The sequence below is a fragment of the Hermetia illucens genome, chromosome 1 (assembly GCF_905115235.1).
Source record: "Hermetia illucens chromosome 1, iHerIll2.2.curated.20191125, whole genome shotgun sequence".
In the NCBI taxonomy this organism is placed as follows: domain Eukaryota; kingdom Metazoa; phylum Arthropoda; class Insecta; order Diptera; family Stratiomyidae; genus Hermetia; species Hermetia illucens.
In genome coordinates, this window is record NC_051849.1 from 57,519,818 (window position 1) to 57,544,182 (window position 24,365).

Genomic DNA, 24,365 nt, shown 5'->3' on the forward strand with positions numbered 1-24,365 from the left:
TGCAATGATTGAGGTTTTAATTTTCTCATTGCAGTCAGCGGCTTTCTAAATTCGGAGTATGTACCACTTCCGGCAGTATGCCGGTTATTCCGTTCCTCCTTTCTTTCGCACAATAGGCGTTTGGGGTCACTTTTGTATTTTTTGGCAATATGGCCTTTCTCCCCATAACTTTTACATCGATCGGATCTGGTGCATGCTTATGCGAACTGCCCAAATCTAAGACATTTAAAGCACCTATTTCGGTAAATCTGCTCTCTTAAACGGCAGACTACCCATCCAATCCGAACTTTTCCGGCGGTCAAAAACTTCTGCGCCGCCTCCGCTGGTACTCATATTGTGGCCGTTAGAGTAGGCTTTTCGTAATCTCACAATGAACTCCTTTGCAATTTCTTCCAACTTGACTTGTTCCTTCGAGGCAGTAGAAATTTCTTCCTTCGGTGCCATTTCATCGAGATCCTTACATTGTACGCGGATCTCATGTTTTTGGGCACATACTACGGCATTGCCCCCAAGTCAGTTGTTAATTTGAGTGCGAATGTCATCGGTTTTGCCTCCGCTGGATCTTTGTAGCTCGAACATGAGATCCTCTTTCTGAGTTCTGCGGCTTCTGTCCACATTTCCGCTCAGATCTTTTAGATCGGGATTAGCTTTGACCTTTTTGAGTATCTCCGCGGAGGACAGATTGCCCTTGCTACGATAACAATCGCCTCTGGACGAATTCACAATTCTGCTTTTCTTTTCGCTTTTTTGTTGGTAACTTCAATCCATCGATTGTTTTCGTTCGGATTGGGCTTTACAGCGCTCACCGACGTTCGTACATTGACTTGGCTTTTCCCCTTCTGAACTTTTAGCGCCGATTTTCGGACTCGCCTGTTCGCCTTTTTTCCCTTAGGGGATTTTTCATTACTTAAAGTAATTCGATACCAGTACTGTTAAGCTTCATTTGCTCCACTTGTGACATTGTTGGGACAACAGGTCCCCTTAGTATTCCTTTCAACCTCCTGCGTTAGCCCCTTCCTTTATGGTTTGATGCACTTTGTGTTTGCCTTGTTAAACTCGGACAGCTCAACTATTTTGCCCCCAAGCTGGGTGAAGAGTATTTCTCCCGGATTTAGACACAGTTGGCGTTTATTGGTCTTCCCAGTACCTTATTCTTTACCGACTTTGACATTGGTGGAGACGTCAGAGTTGACGAGCTTCTTCTGAAAGGGTGTCTTTCTTGATCCTGGAGTATCTCCTGCTGTCGCCCCTCTTGCATATACGTGGTGGGTGTTATCACCATTTTTGTTATCCAACGATCTGCCTTTAGCTCATCTTTGTTTGGTTTTATTACCGGTATTCTCTTTAAATTTTTTTTTGGAGAATTTTTGGGCCCTAAGTCCGCATGAACTTAATGCCGGACCGAACCAAATGGGAAGCAACTTACTCCCTCTTTTTTGGTCCATGGACCCCTCATTTAGGGCTTAGCACCCAAACAGCGTCGACGATTTGCCTCTGCCCTGGTAAGAAACGGTAAAGTCGTCATTGTCTAATTGCCCTAAACGAGGGGTCCATGGGCCAAAAAAAGAGGGAGTAATATAATTCGTAGTCATGTTGTGTTCTGCGAATTATATAAGAAGCACTTCACGTTTGCGAGCCGCTTAGGTCACGCTGCTCCCAGGGCAGAGTTGAGACAGCGTCTGACGATTTGCTTCTGCCCTGGTAAGAAACCGTAAAGCAGTCATCGGCTAATTCTCGATAAGCTGGAGCATCTCCTTCTCCAAATTACTTGTGGCATTATGTACCACGGTAGCCAAGTTGTCCACTATAGAAGCCCTGCCGTCGGTGGATATTTTTTTCTCATCAAATATAGTTGTGGGGTATCAAATGAGAGGTTTTGATTAGTACTTTTCTCAGAACCTACTCAACCGAAAAATCTGAAAAAAATCTCGAAGCTACCACTATACGGTGCTTAGGCTCCGAAAAGTGAAAGCCATCGTAGAATCATGAAATTTTGCTGTAAATTAAAACATCTTACCGTGTAGTGGAAGTCGCACTATTACTAGCAAAGTATAGTAAGTCACAGTGGTCACTTCAGTGCAAATTTTAAAACTTTGAATCAGATTCGATGAAAGCCTTTAATTGACTATTATCAATAGCTGCTTAAGGTCGTTCACATGACTCATTTTCAAGACCCATATCTCCTGATCGAAACTTTTCAAACGAATGCCTGTGTTTCGTTCAGGATTTTCAAAGATTTCAAAGAGATCGCTTATTGTAAGGAGCCATTCTTAAAAACTATCCATTCGGAAATGCTGGTGCCTGTAATCCTTCCTTGATTTTAGTTTTATCATTATTAAAGTTTCTTTCCAATTTCACGATTTTGTTTGAATAATTAGATTTAAAAGGCATATTAATACATCAGAGATACATACCTATAGAACTGCCTGCCATATATATTTGCGTTTGTCAGCGGTAATTACTTTTTTAGGTTTTCAGTTGTCCTGGAATTGATACTGTAAGCAAACTGGTGTGTCCTTACATTACGTTTCTATCTCAAAGTCCCAGAATATTCTTAAACATATACTGCCTTAATAACGTGTCCTTGTAATTTAACAGTATCCCGTTTTTCCTTCAGGATGTTAGAATATCTAGTGGTTAGTTCCGATCTAGTCGTTAAGTATTTTACGAAATTGTTAGTTGCATGACTATTAATTAAAAATAGAATAGAACCCTAAAACCCCCTGGATTTACATGTAAGAACATTTTCCATACAATAATAACAAAAAAATGTCACATAAGCCAAGCTTACATATAGTAAAAGGGACATAAATTCGAAGAAATTACATAATTTTATTATAAGGATGTCGAGGTTGAGTCTTTTCTTGAAGAAAAGGCTACGATTTGAATATGAGGTAATGATAATTTTAAATAATTTTGTAAATAGATAGCTATAGCGAATTTTGGTTACCACAATTACTTGCAGGGCATATACCAACTAGACATGATTGATTAGGGATAGCGATTAATATGAGAGTTTTACAATTTCTGGCTTCTGTTGCTTATTCAATATCTTTTAAAACATAGTGAGGTCCACCAATTCGATATCACTTAAAGCTGTGTAAGTAGGATCTGCCAAGTCTTCTTTTTCTAGGAAAGACACGTGCGGATGTTGCTTCACCTGGGAGCGAAAATTCCGAATGAGTTGCAAGAATATTTTCTTTGTCAAGTGGGATTATGGGTTTTTAAAAAAACAGACGATTTGCAGTTTCGTTCAGGGTGGCGGCAACTCACCAACCGCTGCCTCACCTGTGCCCTGGGAGCAGCGTGACCGAAGTACTTCCTAGATGTTATTCGCTTCCTTATATAGGTTCGACGACGCCATAGCTATGCGTTTTTGTCCATCACTTGTATGATGAACTAGGGACTTCTTCAATCGTAAAGCAAAAAGAATGGATCTTTAATTTCTCACCACATCGAGACAATAGTTGTAGTAGTTGTAAGATTGTTGTGTGATCCTTTTTTTCAGGGTCTCGGTTTTTCCTTCAAATGAGCGCCTCCAATTAAATTTCTTGAATTACGTAGAGTAATCATAGATGTATGATTTTTCATTCATAAATAATAAGCGAATTGCAGCAATATGTTAGAAAATATCAAAAATTTCCCTTAATACAAATATTGGTTGAAAATGCATCGGTCAACATTCAGTTCGATACCACCGACGGCAGAAATTACGCTTCTTAGGTATACAAATTGATCGATGTCTTCGATTCTCTGCCCATTGATGCTGATAGGGGGAGTACGATGACCCGTCAGATCGAGAACCTTGGTTTTATCGGTGCAACCAGATGTCATGGGCGTAGACGAGGTATTTGAGGAAAGATGTCATAGTGCATTGAATCCTTCCGCGTCCTATTAGTTTCTTCGGAATGCTTTTCCTGCGTAGAACATCGCTTTTTCGGAATCGACGAAGAGCAGGTGCAGCGCTGATCTAAACAGCATTGTTCCGAATCGATCCGTGGGGTGTTGATGTGGTCAATGGAGGAGGATGTTCTTTGATGTGTTCCAGGACTATTTCAGCCATTATCGGTAGGGAGTACACAGATACCCTCCCAGTTGTCACACTTAAAACCGGTTCCCTTCTTTGGGATCTTTACTATCATGCGATTCCCAAAGTTTCCATACGAGTCTAAGTAGCAGAACTGCAGTAACTACAGCTGCAGCTATAATTAACTCCGCGGGGAGGCCGTCAAGCTCAGCGGCTTTGTTCCGTTTGAGTGCATTGATGGCCGAAATGATTTCTCTTCTGCTTGGAGGAGCAGTCCGTATTCGCATGTTACGGTGACAAGGCATTCACGAGTGGAGGAACCTCACCGGATGTAATACATTCAAGAATCGTGGTGAAGTGTTCTTTCCATCTCTTCAGTTGTTCGTCATCGTGGATGGAAAGTCGATCGTTCGTATTTCGAACTTAGAGGGTCGCAGCTCCCCAACACTGCGAGAAGCTGCGGATGAACCACGCAAGCGAGCGTAAGCCACCATCAGATAGTGATCCATTTCGAGGCCTGTCTTGTTACTCACATTCAGGAAACAATTCCCAAATCTTTTGCTAATCGCAAAGTGGTCGACCCAATTGACCTTATGGCAGGTTCTGTGCTCGAACAATGTGCCACCAATGACGAGGCGGAGGAAGTTCCATAAATCCACGAACCTCGCACCATTGTCGTTACGGTCGCGAAGACCATATTTCTCTATTACATGTCCGAGCAAGGTCTTGTCAAATCTCACCTTGCCATTCGGATTGACCATTACGATCACAATGTCACCTTTACGAACCCTCCTCTGAACTGCATTTAGTTCCTTGTAGAAATCATCCTTCTCCACTACATTGAAAGTCTCCGTTGGAGCGCAGCATTGTACAATTGTGATGATCCTTAACCTGAACCGGAATCTTGCAATTAGAAGTCTGTCTGAAACCGGCTTCCACGACAAGAGCGCACCTTGCAGCAGCCATGAGAGGCAACCCACTTGGTTTTCCAAAGTACGGAAGCACATTACCGCAAGTGGGAGAGGAGTACTCTCCATAGTCCCACTATCTTACCTCGCTTAGGCAGAATGCCCAGCTTATAGCATTGGAATTCCCGCCCAAGATGGAGAAAGCGAGCATTCTGAGGACCCAATCATAGTCCGTTTTCGAAAGCGGGATGTCAGTCCCTATCCGAGATATTATTGACGTTTCGGTAGCAATAATGCTTCAAAATTTGCAGATTGTTAGCCCACAAATTTTTATCCCTTTCAGGCACGTCTTATGACAAGATGACTTTGAGTGTATTCTTAAGCACTAACTCAGAGGGTTGAGTAGAGCTTCGCGTAAACATTTTTTCGACCCATTTTAATATTCATTGAATCTGAATTTATTTCCAGCAATGCCTGGTGAGATTTTTTTTTGTCAGTGGCGCTGCAGTCCGATGATGGCTCTTGGCCTTCCAAAGTTTTCTCCTCCCTTCTTCTTGGTGGAAAGACGGCATTATCCAATTTCGAAAACTGAGCATCGTGCATCATACATTGTCCACTGAGTCCCCCATATGTTTCCGGAATTTTCAATTGGTCGTTTACTTTTCATTTCTACACGACCTTCCTATTGGAGTTTTCGAACCTTAATATGGATGACGGCTTCTGGTGCATCGTATAATGGGGGCAATTCGTTGTTGCATCTCCCGTCCCGCCCATATTAGGCTTAAGATCCTTCTGAGGACTCAACGTTCGAAAGCATTAATTTTTTTCCTCAAAGCCTGACGAGGTAAAATGTTTTTTTTTTTGATAATGATTTGATTGAACATGATCTGCCTGTCGATTTCGTCTATTTCGTTATTGTCTTTTATAAGAGTCGACTTGTTCGAAGTTGTAATTGTTCAGTGTTCTGTTTTTAAGGTTTTGTTTGCCTGGGCACGCCAGAGTGTGGGATTTTTACCCACTAAAACCGCCCCTAACTACCCACTACCCCGTGGAACCACCTTTAGGTATTACATCACGGGGCGGAGTTAGCTTACTTAAGCTAGGTCTCTTTCCGTCTTCCCGGGGGGTTCGTAACCGCCCCTTCCTCACTTCTACTTTTCGTAGTATATCCTGGATTACTGCGATCATGGAATTGATCGCATTCCAGTCTTCCTGGCAAGCTACCATTCTCCGAACAAAATTTTCCGGTGATAGCATTTCACCTAGAGTTACCTCTAGGTTCCTCCTTTCTTCCACGAACCTAGGACACTGGAAGAATACGTGCGCTGGGTTCTCTGGGGCCCCGTCGCAGTTTGGACAATTAGGCGAGGTGTCCAATTTAAACCTGTACAGGTATTGACGGTATCCTCCATGGCCGGTAAGAAGCTGGGTGAGGTTATAATTGATCTCCCCATGCTTTCTCTCCAGCCACTCCCCGATGGAAGGGATCAACCTGTAAGTCCAACGACCCTTTTCTGGCTTGTCCCATCGTTGTTGGCAACTGCTTATGGATCTCTCCTTTTCGGCTTTTTTCACCTGCGATAAGGGAGAGATGGACCTGGTGTTATAAATGTTCATCATTTCGGTTGTCAGGATGTCAATCGGCATCATTCTCGAGATGACGAACGCTGCATCGTGTGAGACGGTCGTGAAGGCAGAACACATCCTTAAGGCTGTTCTTCTGTAAAGCGTTCTCAGTTTATATGCATTGCCTAAAATCTGCAGCGCGTTTCCCCAAACTGGGACTGCATACAGCATGATAGAACTCACCACCCTGGCTATGAGCAGCCTGTAAGTATGCCGCGGTCCTCCTACGTTCGGCATCATCTTTGCCAGATCCATACTCGTGGTGGATGCATTTTCGCAAGGATGCTCTATGTGCTGCTTAAAATTGAGTTTTCCCTCTATCATCGCCCCCAAGTATTTGATGGCCGGCTTGGAAGTAATGATACGATTCCGGATTCTAATGCAGGTGTAATTTCTTTTGCGGCGCTTAGTGATGAGGACCGCTTCCGTCTTTTCCTCCGCGAGTGCCAGTCCACCGCTCTCTAACCAAGCATTAACAACACTGATTGCTTCGCTTGAGTACAACTCAGGATCCTTGAGAGTAGTGGGCCCAGTAGAGAGCCCTCTGGGACACCCGCGGAGACAACGTACTCCTTGGGTCCATCATCGGTATTATACCAGAGTGTTAGCTCATACAAGTACCTATCGACAATAACGGCAAGGTAGGTGTGAACACTAATCATCGCCAAAGACTTTCGTATAAGGTTCCAATTGGCCAAGTTGAATGCATTCCTCAAAACCAGGGTCACCACCACGCAATAGTTGCTGATACAACCCCTTCCGTAACCATTTTGATGGCATCAATGGTTAATCTGGCTTTACGGAGCTCATACTGCCTATCTTATCTTGGCTCTCGACGACTGGGAGTAATCTATTATGAATAATCCGCTCCAACATTTTCCCCATAGTGTCTCAGAGACATATGGGTCTATAAGAGGACGGTTCCCCTGGTGGTTTGCCAGCCTTATGCAGCAGCACCACCTTCTGTCGCTTCCGAGGTGCAGGTAAAATACTCTCGGACAAGCACGTTTCGAACAGCTCCGCGAACATATCCGGTCTACATTTAACGGCAAGTTTGAGGGCCTTATTCGGTATGCCGTCCAGACCCGGGGCTTTGTTGTCGTCTATTCGACTGCAGATCTCCAGCAGCTCGTCGCTGGTGACTGGTGAAATTGGCGTCACATTCAGGGGACGCAGAACCCCCCTCTTGTTGGGGAAATAATCCTTTGATTATTTTCAACAAGAGCATAGGGCACATAATCTGTGAAGATGACCGGCCCCTGAATCGTCCTGATTTTAGCGATTTTATAGTCGCTACCCCACGGATTTATGTCCGCTTCCAAACAGAGCTCCTTAAAACATTCCTTTTTACTCCGCATGATGAGCTTGAGGTTCTTGCGAGCTTCCCTATAGGCATGCTCCTTTTGCTCTTAATCGATTCTGCCCTCTGAGCCGTGCGTCTGGCTCTGTGGCAAATCGATCGAAGGCTGGCAAGTTCACTATTCCACCAATAATTAGGTTTCCTAGTCGGGAATGAGCATCTCCTAAGCATCGACGCGTCACATTCTTTAGAGATGCTTTGTGTGACATGGAGAGCTCTATCCGTGGAGATGCCTGCTTTGCTAGGCAACAACACCTCCATGAATGTTTGCTTATCCATCGCTTTTGCAGACCATCCTGGTGTTGTTTTGGATCGTTTATGCGCCGGTTTGTGGTTTTCTTCTCCATTATTTTCTATCCGGTGTCAATATCATGCTTTGACGAGGTACTATTCGATGTCGTAATTTGCCCCGCAATGTTACTTGGCCAATCTTGTTGAACGTCGTTTCATCTGATGAGACTCATCTTCTTTTGTGGATCCTGAGGAGGCGGAAACAAGTCGATGAGATTTGAGGGTTCTGCTACAATTGAATCTTATGATGAGCCTGCTTTCATTTTCGTTAGTTATATCGCCCCACATACTTCCACGGTGGTAACCTAGTTCCTCTGCGACATTTGCATTGAATTCGTATCTAATCTTTTCCCGTTGTCGTAGTCATCATTGCATTTCTGGTCCAATCATAGGTTCAAATTCGAGTTCCAAGACAGTAGTATACTGTGGACTGGTTATCAAAATCGTGCACCTTCACCCCCTAGATGATCTGATGTATACTACACATGTGCATACGCGCCAACCGGTTCGATTGCGACAAATGAATAGTCCAGTAATAGTCATCAACCTTCCTCTGCAAATAATTGTGGTCATCTGAATTTCGATTGTAAATATATCCCGATATGTTCTCGCAAATGTCATACACTAAGCTTAGGGTTTACCTCAAATACTCTACAAAAGTTAAATTAAAACTTAGTATATGTATCTAATTTTTTTCAAGCCAATAGCCGCGTTTTTAGGTAAGTTTATAAGAAAAACCTATTTCATCCAATATGCTGAAAAGTTAGTTAAAGTTTAGTACGATAAAAAAGCCAACTAGCCATAATCTACATAACTATCATAAATTTAAACTTTTTAATCCAAATTCCATTAAATACAAAGCAATCAATCAAAAATTTCCTTAAAACTTAAATTAGACTTTTTCCGATAAACAAAAGAAACTATTCAACTGCATTCCTTGCCTATTCTGCCAAAAGATTAGTATCGAAGGAAGAAATTCAAGTCCTTCCGACTTCAAGCTATAAATAGCGCACAATGTCACCTTGTAATCTACTATCTGCTTACAAAAGGTTATATAAAGGCAAGACATAACTTCGCAAGGATAACTTAAGAAAAATGCATAAAGTGGAAATGCATCGGATAATAATTATAAGAACTCTTACCCTATTGTCATTTGAAGGAGCGACGGAACAAAGAAAGGGAAGTGGAAAGCATCAAGAACGCTGGAGTCCCTTTAAAATACTATTTACATTAGTCTCTGCACTTTCATGCTCTGTTAATGTTATAAGTTTGGTGAACTACTACTACAGCTAAACCTGCTATCGGAGAATAAATAGTTTTCATTCGCTCCACCAAGTTTTTGCATTGTTTCTACTCGGAAAATGTCCTTATACCGTTGTATGTATTTAGAGACGTTTGTCGGAAGGAACAAAAAAAAATCCTTTGCAGCGCAATTTGAGAACCGTTTCAGCCTTGGGAACGTTGATAAAGGCAATTTGTTCCTCAAATAGCACAAGTTATGGAATTCAACCGTCTCTTCGGTAATGAGTCTTTTATTACGTTTCGAATTAGTTCGAAACTGGGGAGATGAAGCTTTAAAGTTGATGGAGTATTTCTAATTTGATTCCTGTAGAGGACTCGGAAGAATGTGAACGAGTATGGTCAAGTTTTTGCCGGAAGCGTGTTTGTATATTGGAAGAAGTTCGTGAATATTCTCCTACGTAAAGTTTACAGGTTTTTCTTTTCTCTGCTATATTGAAGAAGGAGGAATGATACCTTCAAATGGTTTATATAGCTTGGTAGCTCGTTCACCGCACACCATTTTAACTATACTTAGGTTGACTATACTATTTTGACTATACTTATTTAGCCTGTTTCTTACTTTATGGAATCAAAATTTGTTTAAATTGAACCTTCAGTGATGCAGCATAGTCTAGCTAGTTTAGGTTAAATGGACTAGCCACAGCTCCGAGCAGTCAGGCCTTTGTAGGTCATTGTATTATCCCCGTAAATCGCCTATTCAATGGCTTCATGCGGTGTTCGCAGGCTTTTGCGAATCTGAGAACATTCTCCGGAAGCGGAGAGTGTGCAGATTGTTCGTTAAAGAAAACCTTTCCAAGGTGTCTTCGTCTGAGATCTGAGGAGGCCAGACAGCTGCATATGAAATGCAGGGCCCTTTTTTTCTGCCCCTCACATTGGCTGCATATAGCAGAAACTATCATCCCAATATTTTCCATACGGTGGCTTAAGGAGCAGTGTCCCGTTGAAAGACCTACTATCATTTTCATGTCCCATTTATTAAGGGACAACAAAGATGCGGCAATGCGGCCTCGGGCTACTTCACAAACATTTTTGCCTGTCGGCAAGAGTTTACATTTATCAACTCGGCTACGTAAATCCTTGCAATTTCACCCTTCAGAGCAAACTTAACAGTGGATAGCCGGATGTCAAAAGCTGATTCTGGTCACACCATTGTAGATGCAGACACTTGGCGGGTCAGTCTACCAGTCTCCTCATTACCAGCGATGTTTCGAGTGCCTTGGCACCCACATCAGGAATGTTTCGTTCAGTGGGCCAAGTTTCAGCAACACTGGATGACAACTCCACACTAACTGGTTTGATATGCTCTTGCTGTTTAATGCTGATAATGTTGCCCGACTGACGAAACAGATTCGAATGGTGCGATCCCCCCATTTTTGTTGCAAGCGGTCTTCTGTTGTCAACGAAATAGCATATATCTCCGCATGTAATATGGCCGTCAACTAGTTCCATAATCAGATTACCCGAGAACACCCCTGCGCCTGAATCGTCTTCAATGACTGACCCATCCGTGAAGATTGTTAGGTCTGTAAGAGAGACTCATGACCATTTATCGACCATTCTTCTCTTTTGGTGATTACGACAGAATATATCTTTTCAAAGACGAATCTGAAAGATGGGCGCATGATTAACCGCCTTTCCACGCGCCAATGGTATCAAGTCTATATGCGTCGTTGGCTGCCTTCCATTTCAACTCCAAATGAATGGAGTAGATTTAGGATAGCTTCGAGTACCGCGGTCGGTGTAATACTCATTACTCCTCTAATACTTAGGCAACTGGGCCTTTGTATCTGCTTCAGCTGCTTCCTGCTATTAGCAAAGTTCAATCGCGGCCACTAGACAATACATACATACATCAAAATGGGTTTTATTATGGATATATATATCCAATGAAACGTCCCGGGAGAAAGTCCACCTGATCTTACCTAACGCAGGTCTACAACACCAGAGCTGAGATGTACTCCTAAATACTTGACTGTACCATCTAAATTTCCATCCCTGGTTAAAAGGGGAAGCGTATGGCTACCCTACCCGACATTCCTCCTCCAGGATCCTCAGAAAGGTATCCATTACGACGAACTATAACATAGGGAAGAGAGCGTTGAATGCGCCGAGCAGTAGGTCTGGCCGGTGTTGAAATATCAGTTTGTATACCTCTGCTGGAATACCATCGCGTCCTGGCGCCTTCTTGCTTTCCATAGAGAGGACTGCCTGTTCCAACTCTTTTATAGAGAAAAGTGGACAGTCCTCTGCGTTCTCCGTGCCGACGTTATCATCCCATATGGGGTGCGCAGAGAATAGTGCCCTTACAATGCGGTCCAACTGCTCGGTCTTGAGTGAACAGGGTTTTCGCAGAGCCCCCATCGGGTTACCAGACCAGATCCAGCAGCGAGTTTCACTCTTGTTTATTGCACTGCGGAGTCGCCTTTTAGCTGATTTGTACTCCGTCATTATGGTACATGCCCCCTCCCGGTCGCTTAGACGTTGTGTTAAGCGGCGGAGCCTATGACACTCCTTCCGGAGATCTGCGATTTCCACTGTCCACCAATACATAGAAGGTTTGCTACTTCTCGATGGTACTTGCCAGGATTGGTTTGAACATCGAAATTGATAGGAAGCGACCAAAAGCCCGGCCAGCAATGACTAAATACGCTGAATGGTGATTTGGAAACTTCGCGACTTCATCCGGAGCAGGTCTTTGGCCGAGTGAAATGGATTAATAGTGAACATTGTTAAAGTCAAACCGAGTCCTTAAGACGCATGGGTGTTGGATGGCGATGTTTAAGAAGCGATGAAACTCTTAATACTGTTACCGATAATTGTGCCCGTTCCAGAATACGAAACGATTTTCGACAGTTTAAATCTGGAGAAATCGTTGAGGCAACTACTAATTCTATTTAGACGAAGATGTACTACTTAAGTAAATTTATTGATGTAATGATGTTAAAAATGTCACCAACTGAACAATAGAACAGTTTTTACAGTTTCCATTCTTGCCGTCTACATTTAATTTGACTGTCTAGACTGACTTAACGATTTTTACGGCTTCTCTTTTAAATTAACCATGGAATAATCCCCTTTCACTTAATCTTAATACTTCTTATTTAGTTTTATTCTCATTTTATAAATATAATTGTTACAATTATTTCATATAAAAGAGAAATATTTTTGATTGATTGCTTTCTGACCATTAGAGCCAGGTTTTATTAGGAAGACAACAAAACACTGAACTCAAACTTATAATACAAATCTTACTTTCTTAGTTACATTCTATATTAGAAACTAATCTGTCAGCATTGTCCCAAATTATGTATTAATTTCCCCCTGAACGGAATATTGTAGTGTATATTGTGTAAAGAATAATCTTTTGATGCACAGTGCTGTCCATATATGTGAGTGTGATCTGTGTATTGATATTGTCTGTCTAGTGGCTTTCCAATGTGTAACACTGGTGCAAACACTTTTGTTTAAGAATCTAAATCTATAAGTGTGTACATATGAAAAGAAAGTGTTATAATTCAAATAGGAAAATTGGGTTCACCTGTCTCATTTCATTTTTTTGTAAATATCTCACATAATGCTTTACGGTTTCCGTTTTGAATTTTATTTTCAGTCTAATTACCATGCGACCACCATAATGTTGTCCTTTGGTGGTTTTTCAAAATCAAATTTGGCTTCAGATTTCATTTTAATTTGGTTTTTCTTTGATATTTGTTTTAAAAAAAATATTTTTCGCTCTTTTTTTATTTTCAGAAAAAGATCATGATAGCCATATGTTTATTAATAACCCTAGTTGTTTTAATAATTGTCTTGGCCGTCACACTTTCATAATCCAAATAAAGCGGAATATAGATGAATATTTAGTGTTTTTTGGATTATAGTAATAGCGATTTACAAATTTGAGGAAAGAATGAAAGAAACAAGCCAGACTAGGCGCAGAAACATTGAAATGTACTAAAACAGTGATTTATAGTAGCAAGCGTATGTGTAAATTTGAAGAACTTATATTGCTAAAACGTGTATTTCTTTCATTCGTATGGCTGTAAGAATAACTATCTTAAAGACGACTTTATTGTAATATTAAACGAAAAACTATTCACGTTTACAAATAATAAAAATAAAAAGAACAGAAATGCCACGAACAAATCTTATCGTCCAGGTGAAAAGCGAACTAGTGAACGTATTTTTGTTCTGCCAGAACAGCGGTCCAGTTGAAAATCGTGTCCAATATTTATAAATCAGTGTTCATGCAATTCTACATTTCTAGCATTCGGACTACGTATATAAGTAGTTTTACTTATTAAATGTAAACTTAGTCATATATTTAATAATAATTGGAAAACTGCAATGTTCATGATTGAATATCATTGTGAATACTAATCATAACATATTAAATAATTTAGAGGTAAAGAGTATTTGGAAACAATTAAGCAAGAAACAGGTTATACATATTCAGATATGTTTGATATATTTGCTAAGCTTAATTTATTTATACAAATATTAAATACCTTTATTTAAGATTTATTACTAGATACTATAGTAATTCATTGTTACATATGTTTTCCTCTTAATTTTTAAATGGTAGTTCTAAGAAAAACGCATCCTTTTCTATACTTCCTAGAAATACAAATTCACAACATGAGGAAAACGAAATCAGTACCTCGTTAAAAACGATGCATTTTTTCTATTCTCTACAAATAGTAAAATTCACTAGAAGTAATTGAGAAATTTTTTATAATATACTTCACAGACTAGTGACGTAATTTACCCGTTTTATTAATTCATAGAATTTGTCATATCTTGTTATTTGAAATTTGAGATGAGAGCTTTAATTTTTTTAGCAATGTAGAATTTTCTTATTATTACAATTATATATTAACCTAATCCACTTAGTATTTTGTTTTTTCAATCAACTAGTTTTGTTGTTGCTGAAACAACTGCCGTCTTGTATTTGTTTCGTTTTATCTTACTACATCTAGTATGGCACTCGCATAAAGCATGGCAAAATCTTAACTGATATTTAGAAGAAGAAGAAAAGAGTCAAACAAAAAATATATATAACGATAATACATACATACATTGTTTTCATAGCTAAAAGTAATAAAAAAGTATATATGATTTATTTCGTAAAAATATTCGAAATCAAACGTTGTAGTCTTATTTGGTTTTAGTGGAATGAACACTTATTCAGCAACGATAAACGCTGTCCCAAGCTAATGGATTATTCTGAATTTAGGAAGCTTGATATGAATAATGGTACTTTTGCAGCGATTCGTATCTTCAAATTCAATAAAACTCGTAAAATTGTTACGACACTGAAGGAGATAAAAGCTCGGCCTTAGCTTTTGTCCTGAACTCCACAAAAATATATTATAATAGGCTATTGCGGGGGACATGCTACTGCTTTTGCTAGCCTAACAGCTTATTTCGCTCTCACTTCTGGCGAAAAGTACAGCGCGTCAAGTCTATACAGCCAAGAATAGTTAGAGAGGTTTGGAAGCTCCTGGAAAAGCCCCGACGACAGTAAAAATACATAGCCAAAAATCAACAAAACAAATCGATTGATATATTATGTTCTATTTCAAGTTGTTGACTGAAACCATTATTTTATGCATTTTATATTTTTTAACTGCAAATATCGAAACAAAATAGATTTACTTTCTGTCGAATCAGTGAAAGTATTTTCGAAAAAGCAATTCAGCGAAACAAAGTCACGGTCGGTAGTGAAATTTATCAACAATATCACATCACGAACATGGCCTTCTATAATTTGGCACCTGTAGTTAAAGTTACCGCCACTTTTTCATGTTCCATTCGGTACCATCTACTTTGCAATCATCCCATTGTGAAAATTCTTCCTATTGTCTTTAATGATATTTTGTTAAGAGTCTTTTATATTATCTATTAAATACATTCTATCAAAAAATACCAGGAATTGGTCAATAAAACATAAAATATTTAGTACTCATTCAAATTTATTGTGTGACCTTTTAAGTAAGCTCCTTTCGAAGTCATTCACCTATGTATTCCGTGGAGACTTGGGTTCTTGGTCAGAAAACTTGCGAACATTTAGCCGCGCTCGAGAGAAGAATCCTCAGAATAATTTTGGGTCCTCTACAAGAGAATTGATGATTCCGTAGCCTACATAAAGACAAGCGTTACCACGACCCTCTGATTGTGGATAAAATCCGGCTGAACAGCCTGGAGTGGGCTGGTTACCTACTCCATATGGGTGAGGATGATCCATCCCGGAAAATCTATAAAGGCAATACATATCTATGATAAAAGAAGACGTGGCACATCTTGCCTTCGATGGAGCGATGATATATCCCAGGACGCCAGATAATTTTTAAAGATATAGAATTCGGGGACCTCTGCGCCAAATTGGGATGTTTGGAGTTCCTTATTACGGTAAGCCTAGACCGGATATCGGTTGTTTGGCCGTTAACGGTATTGATAATGATTTCCTTCATTTTATCGATGTAAACTTTAGTTAATATACGTTGGCACAACAATCCAATTGGATCAGGGCCTGAAGTGTGTTAGAGCACTTCATTCAAGACGAGATTATTACTCTGATTTGACTCGGATACTTTCTCTGAAGCATAACAAGTCAGCTGCGATACAGAGATATCTGAAAGTCTTCAACCGCAAAGCGTTCTGTTTTTTTTAATCTTTTTCTATAATCTGCACATTAAGAAAACTTCATACTATAATCTGGTGATGCAGCCAACGTGGCTTTATTTAAACTCCCATCCAGCGTATCAAGCCACCGTTGTTTAGGTCTGCCTTTTGGTTGTTTACCATCGACTTCGATGTTCAGACCAATCTTGGCAAGTGAATTCTCGTTAGCACGAATTGCGTGACCATACCATCGAAGGCGCGTCTCTAGCAACTTTTCCATGATCGGTGCAACCCCATAACGATCGCGGATATCCTCATTTCGGATGTGATCTAAACGTGTGACGCCACTAGTCCAACGTAGCATCTTCGTCTCCATTATCGCAAGACGCCGTTCATTGTCTTTTATAGTCGGCCAACACTCAGAACCATAGAGAGCGACTGGACGGACGACATTGCGATAAATTTTAGATTTGAGACATTCGTTGATACGTCGATCACAAAGAACACCAGTTGTGGAACGCCACATCATCCAGGTTGCGTTAATGCGTGAAACAATTTCATAACGCATCCATTTACTGATAGCGTTGATCCGAGGTATTTAAATCGCTCAGTTCTGGGCAGATCACTGTCGCTGACAGTGCATGTGCCTGTTTCATGGGGGTCGGTCGTCAAAAATTCAGTTTTGTTTAAATTCAATCTGAGGCCGTGTTGCATGAGGCGATCATTATATTTTTGAACAAGTTGCTCGAAATCATTTTTGCTATCAGATGCTAGGAAAACATCATCTGTATAAAGCAGTGTATATGGCGCTGGACGTTGGATATCCCGTGTGACGGTGCCCATAACAAGGACAAAGAGGAGTGGTGAGAGGGCGCTTCCTTGACGAACACCAACAGAGACACGAAGCGGTTTGCATACACCCGCCATACTTCGAACATTACTTTACGGATCGTGGTAGAGCAATTGAACCCAGCGCACGAGTTCTTCTGGCATTAAGTGTTGTCGTAAAAAATACTAGATGAGTTTGTTTGGCACACGGTCAAACGCTTTCTCTAGATCCAGAAAGGCAATGTAAAGAGGGCAATGCTTCTCAAGGTGTTTCTCCATGAGTAACCGGGCAGTGTGTATTGCGTCAGTAGTTCCGCAGTTTTTGGTAAATCCGTCTTGATTCACGGTTATTTCAACGATTTCGCGAATACGATTGTCAAGAATGCGTTCAAAAAATCTGGAAAGTAACCGGATCGGACGGTAATTTGAACATTCCGCTGGACTACCTTTCTTTTTCCATATTGAAACAGTGGTACTTTCTTGCCAGTCAGATGATGTTTTTCCTTCTTGAATAACCAGATTAAAGAATTCACTGAGCTACAGTGTTGGGTCCCAGCTCTTCGCTTTCCAGAGCTCAGATGCAATGTCGTCAGGTCCTGTGGCTTTCCTCGATATCATTTGTCTCATTGCCTCCTCGACTTCAGTTGCGCTGACGCAATGGTGGTGGAAGTGGAGGATGAACAAATTCTTCAGTTGAAGTCTGTTCGAAGTATTCTCGCCATCTATCTGTTGCGGCTCGACGGTTGGTAAGCAAAGTACCGTTCTTGTCATTAACGCAACAGAAGTGTTCGATATTCTGTGTACGTTCGTTACGGCTTTTAGCAAGTCGATAAAGATCCCTCTCGCCATCCCGAGTGTCCAGTTTATCGTAAAGATTTTTGCAATTGTTCGCTCGGGTGACAGAGATTGCTTTCTTTGCTTCCCTGTTGGCATTCTTATAAATTTGCCAATTAGCAGGCGTTTTATCATTGAGAAATTTATGGTAGAGGCGTTTCTTTTCACGGACCTTCATTTCAACATCATCATTCCAGAGATTCCAAGTATCTCGGTTGATGTACCGCTCAACCGGCTTGGTGAACCCAGAGAGAGGCCTCTTTGTGGATCGTGTCTTTCATTTGGTTCCACGATTCTTTTTCTTCTTTCTTCTCACCAAATCGCCACCATTTTGTGCACGGCGGGCCAGTGCGTTCCTCCCGTTGTTTTACCGGCGGCTTAATTCGCAGGACGGCGTTGTTGAGATGTTGAGATGCTATGGTCTCATGGGGAACGGCTTTGCAATCAGTGGCAGTGGTAAAATGTCAGCGTCTTATGAGAATATAGTCGATTTGCGTTTTACCGCTCCCACTATAAAATGTAGGAAGATGAGACAATCGTTTGATGAACCATGTATTCATAAGTACGAGGTCGTGTGTGTCCGCAAGATCGATTGTACGCTCGCCACCCTCATTGCGTGCTCCAAACCCCTTTCCGCCATGGCACCTGTTACCGTCTGCCTTTTCACCCACATGACCATTAAGGTAGCCGGCAATGATAATATAGTCGTCAGCAGGCACGTGACAAGTCTTTTCATCGAGAAGTTGCCAGAAGGCATCTTTCTCGGCATCAGGTCGACCTGTCTGTGGTGCGAAGTGAATAGTGCGATCAGCTGATAAAATGGGGAGCTTCATTAGCCGATTATCAAATTGTTTGACTTCTTTAATGGTATCACGGAAACCCTCTGAGATGTCAATGTCAACACCATATTGAGTGTGTGGGCTACTAAAATAGAGGAGTTTATAGCCATTTTTACCACGTTCGCGTACAATGTTGGCACCAGACCATCGGGTTTCTTGCAGAGCGCAGATATCAATGCGCCTTTTCCGAAGGGCTGTTGCGAGTTCCTCGGTCTTTCCAGTTAAGGTACCAACATTTAACGTGCAGACACGTATTTGGTTTGTTCGTTTTATTCGGACTAACTTGCTTACGTCCTGACGCCGTCCATGCGTGAAGAACCCTTGCCCGTTTCTCTACAGGACCGGGGCCCGTCCTGCCGAGTCGACTGAGGTGGACGCCCTAGCATTTCTTCGAGGCTTGTGACTCAATCCGATCATCATGTTTGTAACGACATTGTATGCATTTTCTTGGTTGCCCTGTCGCTGGACCTGTCACCAAGAGAGATCAGGTAGGATTTGGCATAGTGGAATAACTTCAACAATACTCTATTAATCTCTTTCTTTCGAAAACAGAAAAGTCAATTTTTATAATTTTACTATAAGGGACACATGCTGTGCGCTATCCCCTGTTTTTTATGCAATCCAAAATTCATTGTCTGAAATTTTTACAAAAATTATCCTCCACATTTCTTCCTTCTGGAAAAATTAACTATTTGATGGTGTCCTTGTGAGCTCGACGTATTTTAGAGATGGGGTCGATGAATCCTTTGAATTTGTATTCGAGAAAAAGAAGGAATTTGACTTAAAAAAAAATATTAGCAAAAATCACGGTGCTTCCTTGAATGCTGTCAATTTCACATTCATTCAAATCATCTTCAGATTTTCGTACCTGATGTTTGGGATTATTATTCAATGGTGTTTCTTGTAGCATATTATTAAGTTCTAGAAAGAAGGGAAACATACTGCCAGAAACCGGGATTTCAAAATTTCACGGCGTCAGAGCGATTCAGGGGTTTTCTCTATTCACTTTTCACTTTTATTGATTTTCAAAATTATTATTCCAAATAATTGATTCACTTTTTGGACTAAATATCTAGATAATGATGTTCAATCTATGAAAGTAGAACCAAATCGAACTGTTGGAAAGATTCAATGATGCTTGCCGGATTTTGTGCATTAAAAAATCAGAAAATTCGAACTCAACCCTTATCCTGTCAGGAAAACCCCAATTATTGCTCTTAATAAATTTATTAACGCATCACAATGCCTCGAATGATAATGGCCCTTAGATAAGTTACAGGAGCAGAAAAAATGAAAATTATATACAATATTGGCAGGTTTCCTTCTAAACTTATTTATTAGTGTCCCATGTGGAGTATGCATTGTCAACCTCTTTTTCTTGGTCATTGCATTATGTCGACTTTTCGTCGGTAATTACGATACGACCCAAAAATGCAACATTTCACGACTTCGGTTTGTACGCTGTTCAATACTCTCGCCTTTCCAAATGCAGTTAGAAGTTGTCTGTGTAACTGGTAATAAGTCTATAAACCCAGCTAATTTCTGAATAGGATTTTAAAGGACTTCTCCATCCAGCTTTTTGATATCGAAACTTTTTCGGTACCCCCCGCAAAAATTAAACGTCTTAACAAAAATTAAACGCTTCAGATTTTTCTTGCAGTAAAATCATTCGCAAAAATATTTTTTTTCACACGGAAGGCGACACTATTTTTACTTTGGCACGTTGACATGTCTTGATTGTCAAACTTTTTTAAGGTTTTGTGTGAATTAAAATCTTATTAGAATCGATTCAATGTTTGTTTGTCTGTATTTTTTCGTTGGAAGGTGGAAAGCTTCAAAAACCACCGTTGACTCCTGCGGTTATGGACGGTATGTGGGATTCTTACCAACTAAAACTACCTCTTTCCACTCTCCTCGCGGGACTCCCCGCCGTCGCAGGGCTGAATTTTATCCTGCATTTGTGCTCACGTTTGTACTCGTCACTCGTGCCTACGGATAGCTTTGATCACCTTTTCGACAGCAGTCCATATCTCCTTCTATTCCAGCATATAATTAATTATGTTTTCTGGAGTGAAGTGCTCCCCAGTTGGCGTTTCTAATGCGGCTCCTTTAAACACGAATCTCGGGCATTGAAATTGGTCGTGCTCTGTGTCCTCTGCAATGTTCGGGCACTTTGGACAATAAGGCGAATCGCCATGCCCAAATCGATAAAGCTATGCTCGATAACCTCCGTGTCCGCTCAAAACTTGTGTTAGGTTAGAAGCTTCATCGTGAGGTTGCTCCCTCCATTTCCGAATATCCCAAATGATTTTGTAGATCTATCGGCCTTTTTTCGATTCGATCAATCTTCTCTGCCGCCGGCGGCAAATGGTTCTTTGGTGAGATACACTCAATCACAAAGGCGTTGTCTTTCTCTCGTCAGAATATCAACTGGGATCACGCAAGCCGTTTCGTCAGATATCTCTGCCTGTCACATCCGATTTACTCAGAAACGGCTAAGGTAGTTATCACGAAATTTGTTGAGAATATATGAACTGTGAGTCCCTTTACATCCAACGCCATGCATGCGAAAGGTGGGTAAATTTTTTCTCCACAATATGGTAGCAAATGAAAGAGCTCTATTAGTACTTTTCCAAACTGGTCTAATTTCTGATAGGGAAGTGAGGGCTTAAAATGTGCCCTAAAAAATCACAATGATGACCTAGGCCTGGAAATACATCCCATTCCGATATCTGCTCAAATTAAGTTAATAATAGCATATTGCCATATTTAAGAATTTTACTTGAAAACCCCCCTCAGTTTATTCTTGATGTACAAAATATGGCGCCATCATACAGGGTTCGCCATCTTTTATGTGGGGATAAAAACATGAAATAATTTAAAAAGAATACAATTTATCTGGACTATCTGAGTGAAATTATGCGGTGTTTCCAATGATCAAATATCTGAAATAATAAAAAAACTTTTTCTTCTTTTTCGTTGGTGTGGATATTTATTCTTGCATATTTCGGGAACCACTGCGCTAAATGTGCCGCAAAGTGGTTCTACTAACGCCAAAATGCTGAGCGCGGTGATGATACGACACCTTTGGGTTCTGGGCAACGTCCTTTTTGACCGTTTCAACCATTGGAACGGCTTGGTCGTCGATGAGCGATATGTTGACGATCTCCCAGTGTCCCCTGTGTGTGTGTATGGTGGGGGAGAAGCTACAGCTTCTGAGCACTCAGGCCGTGTTGGCCCATTGTACTCGCCACCCCCGTCTAACGGATTCGTTAACGTATCGAAGGATTTCCGTTAGTGGATGTGATGCTACTCGTCGCAATTGGAGAACATCGGCACCAAAGATCTGATGCCTGATGCGTCCATAGGCGAGGCATTCACATAGGAAATGCTCCGTGGATTCCGCTTGCTCATAACAGGCGGTACACGTATCATCTTGAATAATCCCTATTCTGAACATATGCCCAACTAGTGAACTATGGCCTGTTAGAATGCCCACAATACACCTGTAAATCCTCCCGCTTTTCGACAGGATAAACTTTGCGGTACGTATGTTCGGTTCTGGCAGGATGAGAAGCTTGTTCCCAGTTTTTGAAAACACACTTAGCCAACGCTACTGATACGCCAATTGCTGGCTCCGATCCCGGCATAGGGGAGATTGACCCCTCTTTCGCTAAAGCGTCCGAGATTTCATTTCCCCCTACGCCACAGTGACCAGGTACCCAGAGTAATTCCACCGTATTGAATCTAGACATAGAGTTCAAACGGTTTCTGCATTCCTGAACGATTTTCGATTTTCGAGAAAGGACTGCTCAATGCTCTCAATGCAGCTTGGCTGTCACTGCAGATTGCGATGCGCCTGCTCTTTAACCGCTCGCATAAACTTCGGCTTGAAAACCCGTTGCATATTGTCCCAAAGGAAAAGCCGACTCGTTTTTATTCGAGAGGTAGACTCCGGCTCCAGAACCCTCTTCTGTTTTTGAGCCATCGGTGTAGAAGACTTTCGTATATCCCGCCACGCATTCCACGGGGTCTTCCTAGTCCTCTCTACGCTTCAGGGTAACTTCATATCTTCTACCAAATTTCATTCAAATTCGCATATTTCTTGGAGTGCGTTTTAAAAGCAATCGCAATTACTATTCAATTTAATTTTTCCACAAAAATTCTTGATCACATATATCGATGTGCCTCTAGTAATTCTCTCAAAATTTAAGCAATATCATTTTATTTAATTTCTCTGTGATTTATCTAGAATTGAAATTGACTAGTTTCTATCCGTTAGATAATTATTCATATATTTCATTCGCCATTAAGTCATTTGGATATTAGATGTGTTTAAGAAAAGATTTATTCAACTATTACTGTCTATGTCTGTCAGCCTTAAAACATTCAAATAATACGCACTTAGGGCGGTTGTCAAACGACGAGAATTCTATTGTTTTAAAATATTTTGCTTTACTGCTATTGAATCCTTGATATTTAAATTTCGTCGTTTGATAATTGTCTGATTATTTTACAATTTATATAATTTATTTCAAACAACACCGTAGTATTACATTTATATATTTCTAAAGCGATATTAAGTACATTGGAACATATTGAACGTTTATATTTATACTTATCTAGGAAAGTTGTTTTATAATTTTTATTAAGCGACGTTATAATATTATTATTGATCAAATAAAAATACAAGTATTACTCCATTTGATGCATGTTATTTATTTGTTTTAGTTATATCACTTCGTTGTGTATTTTATTATTGTTGATCGGCATGAAATTAAATTCTATTATTATGAACTAAACTATATTAGAAACAAATAGGTATTTTAGTTTTAATAATGTGTGTTGCTTACCCACACGATTTATTAACTGTTCTCTTGGTAACAATTCCATCAATAATACCATAATGTTACGCATAGAGTCCAATGAAGGGGAAAACAGTCTGATAAATTTGCGAATCATTGCAATGGGTTTTTTAGCCCAAAATCGTTGTTCTGTATTAATAATGGCGTCATTTTTGAGCTCCATATATTCTTCTTTTTCTTCAGTCTTTGTCCCGTTCACAAGCAGGGCCAATCCATCGTGATCCATTTTGCCATTTGGTTCTATCAAAAGCCTGATTTGGAGGCTTTCAAATCCCCATCCACCGTATCAAGCCACCGTTGTTTACCAAGGGCTTCGATGTTCAGATCAATCTTGGCAAGTGAATTCTCGTTAGCGCGAACTACGTGACTATTCCATCGAAAACGCCTCTCTCGCAATTTTTCTACGATCGGTGCAATCCCATATCAATCGCGGATATCCTCATTTCGGATGTGATCAAAACGTGTCACGTCACTAGTCCTTCATGGATGATATCATCGCCAGCTTCGATAACTTTTTATGGTTTTTTTAGTAGCGCACCTGGACATAGTCCGGAACTATTAACGGTGTATTTTGCTTGTTGGTTATGTTTCATAGATGCCGAAACTCAAAAAGATTGAAATAACCAAGTTAAATTTTGAATTTTGGTGCTGTTTGTAATTGAACTTGCTTGCTTGATCATTTCCGCGTAAAACTGATCATTCAGGGTTTGCCCAGGAGGTAAAACTGCTTGTGAAACCATGAAGATCAAAAGAGACCAGAAGCATGGTCTTTACCTTGAAGTCGCTAATTCGGGATTTTTTGGATGAGAAGAGTTAATGGTGTGTCATTCTAAACGTGGCGTTTCGTTTCCACGTCGTACAAAA

The 24,365-nt window shown here is 40.6% G+C and overlaps 1 protein-coding gene across 4 annotated transcripts in view; it reads left to right on the plus strand.

Annotated features, from left to right (window-relative positions):
• LOC119647207 (syntaxin-1A) overlaps positions 1-24,365 on the plus strand; it is a 212,770-nt gene that overhangs the window by 153,653 nt on the left and 34,752 nt on the right. For 2 of the 4 annotated variants that reach the window (XM_038048029.1, XM_038048030.1), the window contains exon 8: positions 13,265-16,012. The exons of the other annotated variants lie outside the window; for them this stretch is intronic. In XM_038048029.1, the coding sequence (XP_037903957.1) occupies positions 13,265-13,342 (78 nt within the window). In that variant the 3' untranslated portion in view covers positions 13,343-16,012. Of the gene's footprint in view, positions 1-13,264; positions 16,013-24,365 lie in introns of those variants that run through there. 4 annotated transcript variants of the gene reach the window in all.